This window comes from Branchiostoma floridae, chromosome 5, assembly GCF_000003815.2.
Source record: "Branchiostoma floridae strain S238N-H82 chromosome 5, Bfl_VNyyK, whole genome shotgun sequence".
NCBI lineage: Eukaryota > Metazoa > Chordata > Leptocardii > Amphioxiformes > Branchiostomatidae > Branchiostoma > Branchiostoma floridae.
Window position 1 is genome coordinate 23,059,777 of NC_049983.1, and position 6,319 is coordinate 23,066,095.

Below are 6,319 nucleotides of genomic sequence, written 5' to 3' on the forward strand. Positions count from 1 at the left end.
CTAGGTTGTCAGCATTATTGAGGTTCGACTATGTGCCTCAGAGCAGTGTGGTGGGAGGAAGTTGGGAAACTCAGAAAGAAGAAGGGATGTGGCCAACTTTAGTCAGATGGTGATTTGATTTTCCACCAATATGTCATAACATCAGCTGTTCACACGGTACAAAAACGAGATGCACACTTTCCTCTGACAGCCCTACACCACCTGTAAGATGAATACTTGGCGCTAACCCCGTCTGCTAAAAAAACAAGTACCATTGGCTACGAAAGAGACAACAACTGTCCCTTATCGTAACGAAATCAGAACATCTGTATCGCCCATAAATCTTCTGACACCCAACCCATCTAAGATGAGAGGACCTAATGGCATTTTAATCACCATGTCACTCAAATCAGCAGTACAGTATGTGAGACATCCATACCTGTTAAGCATTACCGTTAAATGTACCCCAACTTCTTAAAATTATACTTACGCTTCGCATCTCCATGATATCCTAAGCAGACATAAATAAAACTAATTGTCATATTAAAAAAAACTCGGGGTTCCCCAATCAGCTGTCATACAAATCACCTCACTATCTGCTTGGAGCTAAGCCCATTAACAAACACTTAAAGCATGATGCCTGTTCCAATATATCGCAGATATAGGGGTTATTACATCGATTATAACGACAGATACGGGGCCCAAAATTTAATCACTTCCAGCTATCATCACACCCCACCAACACATCGAGTATGAAACCAATCCACCCAGCCGTTCTTGAGTCGAGGCTATCGTTTCCCCAAAACAGTTGTTGTCAACTGATCCCAAAAAAACATATGTTCATGGCTATCACTGGCGGAACAAATCACCTCACCATCTGCTTTGAGATAAGGTGATTAACAAAGAGGGAAACCACGATGCCTGTTCCAATATATCACAGATATAGGGGTGATTTCTTATATTATTACATCGATTATATCGACAGATACGGGGCCCAAAATCTAATCACTTCCAGCTATCATCACACCCCATCAACACATCAAGTATGAAACCAATCCACCCAGCCGTTCTTCAGTCGAGGCTATCGTTTCCCCAAAACAGTTGTTGTCAACTGATCCCAAAAAACATATGTTCATGGCTATCACTGGCGAAACAAATCACCTCACCACCTGCTTGGAGATAAGGTGATTAACAAAGAGGGAAACCACGATGCCTGTTCCAATATATCGCAGCTATAGGGGTGATTTCTTATATTATTACATCGATTATAACGACAGATACGGCGCCCAAAATCTCATCGATTCGAGCTTTCATCACACCCCACCAACACAACAAGTATGAAACCAATCCACCCAGCCGTTCTTGAGTAATCATCTACACAGACAGAGACACATAACAGAAAATATAACCTCCATTCCATGACACTTCATGGAGGTAATTATCGTTAATACGGGGCAAATAAAATACCTTTGATAACTTATTCTATAGCTAATCCTGGGAAATTTAAACTATTCACAATCGATCATCTTCTGTTGAATATATTACTTCGATGGGTACTATGCATACATGACAAAAGAACGTTAATCTATGCTTTAATTACAACGTAATATTAGATAATCAACAATTGATGCAGTGTGCTCTTAACACATTAACTGTCCTAACAATGTATGTTTCAAATTTGCGAAATTATACATGCCTGCTTCACTATCATAATCTTAGAGTACAATAATTCAGAAAGTACATCCAAACTACAATAAATTCCTTGCCATAAGTTACAGATCTAGTAATAAATGCTTGAGGTAAGATACAATATCGGACCTTACGTTAAATGATATACACAGCGTCAATATACTGTGATGCATTAACGGGTATACGTGTATCCAGGGCCTCCCTGTAAAGCAGTGCTAGTCACTCACGGGAGCTTACCCTGATGTAATGAAAACTGCAAACCCTTGTCTTGCTGAGCCCATATGTATATACTGGTCAGTTCAGTTCAGTTTAGTTTAACCATTAGGTGACATTATAAAGTTCCTCCGGACGACTCTGTATACTGGATGGATATGTATAATGCCTGTATAATGGTCCAGTATCTTAACGGGTTTGGGGCATTTTTCACATATATGCGGCATAGCCCATCGATTGGGGAAGTAAATCTGCAGAAGCAGGAACGATTAGGTCAAGTTTTACTGATTAGATCAATTAACCAGCTTAAGGGGGTTAGACTGAAAAAAAATCCTCAGCAGGACAAGGGTTTAAGAAAACATCAGAACTGCATGAGGCGGGTCAGAATGGCACAGAGCACCGTCCCCAGCAGACCGGGCAGGGCCAGGGAGGATCCGCTCTGCGGAGATGTCTCTGTAACAAAAAAAATATTTGATGATAACCATATACTCTTTGTCCATCAAGGTTGTATTTACTTCAGACACAATGCAACATGATTCAAACATACATTGCTGCAAGATTGAAAATGCAGCAAGTAGTCGTCAGTGAATATAGTCCAAGTGCAAGACATCTACCAAACAGCCATGAGCATATCACACAACATCGTGCTTCCATGGACCTTCGTAGGGGCTTGCAGAAGATGTAAGTTTTATGTAGCATAGCCGATTAACCGTCTTAAGGGGATGAGGTACAATTATTGAAAATTTTTCCAGTCAAGGGTAAACAAACATCTGTCTTCAGAATCCATCAATGTAACCCAAAACGTATGAGTGGCTCCTTGAATTGTAGTGAAAATAAAACAACATCAACATCATTTAGAGAAACTGTCTACAAAAAGGAATAGCCCAATTACATGGTCTATGGGGAGACTACTCTAGAAGGGGGTCGGAGAGTCTATCTACGTGGAATGAGCAAAGTTATCGCAACCCAACTGAAGATGAGAGTTCTCACGCCTATTGGACTCAAGACATTTTTGGACATGCTAGAGGGAGGAAGACCACGTTGGCTTCTAGAGTGACTCATCTAACGTCAATAGAAGAAGAAGAAGAAAATAAAGAAAACAAAAAGCACACACCTCCGTCAGCACTGGTAAATTTGACGGGGACGGAGTGCCCCTGCCGCTCCAGGTTATAGAAGGTCCCGGTCCACTCCACTCCCGTCTCCGTAGCCTTGAGCTGCAGGGAATATAGTGTAAGGTTTTAATTAAGGACCCATGGAAGTCTAGCACTGCAGCCTTGACTGCAAACGTTTCAGACAGCACCCACTGCCTTTCGTCAGTGACACTGAAGAGCAGGTTAATCCCCTTCATATGAATTGATATGCAAAGAAGATGAGAACAATTTTGTCCACTCCAGAAGGAAACAAAAGTAAGACAAGTGAATGATATGTTATATGTTGTGTATGTTATGTGTGCATGTGTGATGTGTAATTATTACTCCTGGAAGAGTAGATTTTTTTTTCTATTTTGCTTTTTGAACAGACGGGGACAATGTGGCACTGCACTCAAGTTTTGTAACTTATATTAACAGTGCCACATACACGGTACAGACAGAAGGTAAAGGTAGTCATTTTACCTCCCCGGCCGAAGCCAGGTACCCATTTTTACACCTGGGTGAAGTGAGGAAGGTCGTGTAAAGTGCCTTTCCCAAGGGCACAACGTCGGGGCGGGGCACGGTGGGGATCGAACTCAGAACCTCTAGGTTCCGAGCCGAACGCTCTACCAGTTACGCCACGCCCGACGCCACAGAGTAGATGTTGCAGACTGTGATAAGCTGTCAACAACTAAAGGAGTCAATAAACAATAAACAAGTAAAGGTTGGTTCTCACACCTACAGGAGTGAGATTTTTGGACATGCTAGAGGGAGGAAGACCACGGTGACTTCCAGCGTCACTCCTCTAACGTCAAGAGCAGCAGCAGAAGAAGAGTTGACTGACCTGCCCGTTCATGTTCCAGTTGGTCTTCTTGAAGGGGTCCTGCTCCACCCTGACGGCCTGGATGGGCTCCGTCAGCCGCACGGTCAGCGTCTGGGTCTCGGCGTCGTACCGGCCTGGGGCGGGGAACACGAGCCGTCAGGTTCAAAGTTTATTTGTTTATTGAAATTTCCATATCAAATGGAGGGTGAGACAAAACAGGTGAAAGGTCACATCGACAAGTTATCTGCCCGAAAGAAACAAAATACACATTCAAGTAAATAATAAGATACAAAATGGTATATACAATAATAATTGGAAACAAAGCATAATTTATATACAAAATGCACAATGACATAGTGCAAAATGAAATTGGGGTTCGATTAACGTGTCCTTGTAGTTGCATGGACATATACGAATGTAGTTGCATGATTATATACGAATCGCGTAATGGAGCTGTATGGTTGTACTCTACTCTCCATGCAGGGGCTCTGCCTCGGTTGTCTTGACGTGTTTTTAGACTTTTATTCGTTTCTTTTTTGGGTACCGTTTTCGTCAAGTTCACCGGCCAAACGTTTGAGAAGGTGAGCATAAAGAAAAGGTTACAAAATAGAAAGCCCAACAACGCCTAAAACACCTCATGACCAGCCAGAGCCATAACTCTGCCTAGAGTATAATCTTTGCACATCTAGCTGCTGATTAAAGCTATCTAATAGTGATTTCTCCTACAATATTTGGTGAAACCCAATTCCACTCTACCATGATTGAATTCCACTCCACCTAAGGGTAAACGACTAAAATAAAATCCTGGGTTAATATATAACACCAATATGTAAACAAGAATGATCACCAAGAGTCAGATCTTACCTGAAAGGGAGTCCGATACTTCCAGATCGTCGTTGCTCACAGTCATCCGTACGACCCCGGAAGGCTTGAAGGCGTCCACCACGAGCTTAAACTTTAAATCATTTCCGTCTATCTCCAGCGTTCCCTCCATGGTCAGACCGGCTTTAAAACTGGCAGGGGCTGACGACATAGGGTCTGCAGGGGGAAAATTATCAACAGGTAACTGTAGCATCATAAATGGTAGCGTGTTTGTGTGTGTGTATGTATGTATGAAGCCTGATTAAATCTCGGTTATAGCAGCCCGCCCAACATCCGGCCAATGGGGAGGGGCTAGTTACAGCAGAGTTTGTGTCACACAGACTTTTTGTCACACAGATACCCTCATTTGTACTATTCAGTGATAAATTTAATTAGATGACCATTCTTCAATTCCTGGATGAGTGATCTTCACAAACGCATCACCTATAAAATGATTATTATAATACGTGACTGTTTCTCCTACCCCTGCAGGAGGTCCTGGTGTTGGAGAACTCCAGCGCCAGCGCGATGACGGCGTCAGTCGTCTTCTTCAGCATCCCAAGGTTCTCCTCCGTCACGGAGCGCATGTCGTCACAGGGGCGGTGCTGGCACTGCTGCATGCGGCCGCGCAACTGAGCTGTGGGAAGGAGAGACACAGTGGTGAGTGTGTTACTACAAGCACATGTCGTCACATATAGAGACACAGTGGTGAGTGTTACTACACTGCGCATGTCGTCACAGGCACAGTGGTGACGTGTTACTACACTGCGCATGTCGTCACAGGCACAGTGGTGAGTGTGTTACTACAGGCGCATGTCGTCACAGGCACGGTGGTGAGTGTGTTACTACAGGCGCATGTCGTCACTGGCACAGTGGTGACGTGTTACTGCAGGCGCATGTCGTCACAGACACGGTGGTAACGTGTTACTACAGGCGCATGTCGTCACAGGCACAGTGGTGAGTGTGTTACTACAGGCGCATGTCGTCACAGGCACAGTGGTGACGTGTTACTACAGGTGCATGTCGTCACAGGCACAGTGGTGAGTGTGTTACTACAGGCGCATGTCGTCACAGGCACAGTGGTGAGTGTGTTACTACATGCGCATGTCGTCACAGGCACAGTGGTGAGTGTGTTACTACAGGCGCATGTCGTCACTGGCACAGTGGTGACGTGTTACTGCAGGCGCATGTCGTCACAGACACGGTGGTAACGTGTTACTACAGGCGCATGTCGTCACAGGCACAGTGGTGAGTGTGTTACTACAGGCGCATGTCGTCACAGGCACAGTGGTGAGTGTGTTACTACATGCGCATGTCGTCACAGGTACGGTGGTGAGCTTGTTACTACAGGCGCATGTCGTCACAGGCACGGTGGTGAGCGTGTTACTACAGGCGCATGTCGTCACTGGCACAGTGGTGAGTGTGTTACTACAGGCGCATGTCGTCACAGGCACTGTGGTAACATGTTACTACAGGCGCATGTCGTCACAGACACGGTAGTAACGTGTTACTACAGGCGCATGTCGTCACAGGCACAGTGGTGAGTGTGTTACTACAGGCGCATGTCGTCACAGGCACAGTGGTGAGTGTGTTACTACAGGCGCATGTCATCACAGGCGCTGTG

General features: G+C 44.6%; 1 protein-coding gene across 1 annotated transcript in view; it reads right to left on the reverse strand.

Annotated features, from left to right (window-relative positions):
- Positions 1-2,119: 2,119 nt before the first annotated feature.
- Positions 2,120-6,319, reverse strand: part of LOC118416939 — a 10,083-nt gene continuing 5,883 nt past the window's right edge. Inside the window, exons 8-12 of the mRNA XM_035822254.1 lie at positions 5,180-5,332; positions 4,699-4,872; positions 3,856-3,968; positions 2,996-3,095; positions 2,120-2,334 (exon numbers count right to left, since the gene is read on the reverse strand). Coding sequence (XP_035678147.1) covers positions 2,243-2,334; positions 2,996-3,095; positions 3,856-3,968; positions 4,699-4,872; positions 5,180-5,332 — 632 coding nt within the window. The 3' untranslated portion in view covers positions 2,120-2,242. The remainder of the gene's footprint in view (positions 2,335-2,995; positions 3,096-3,855; positions 3,969-4,698; positions 4,873-5,179; positions 5,333-6,319) is intronic.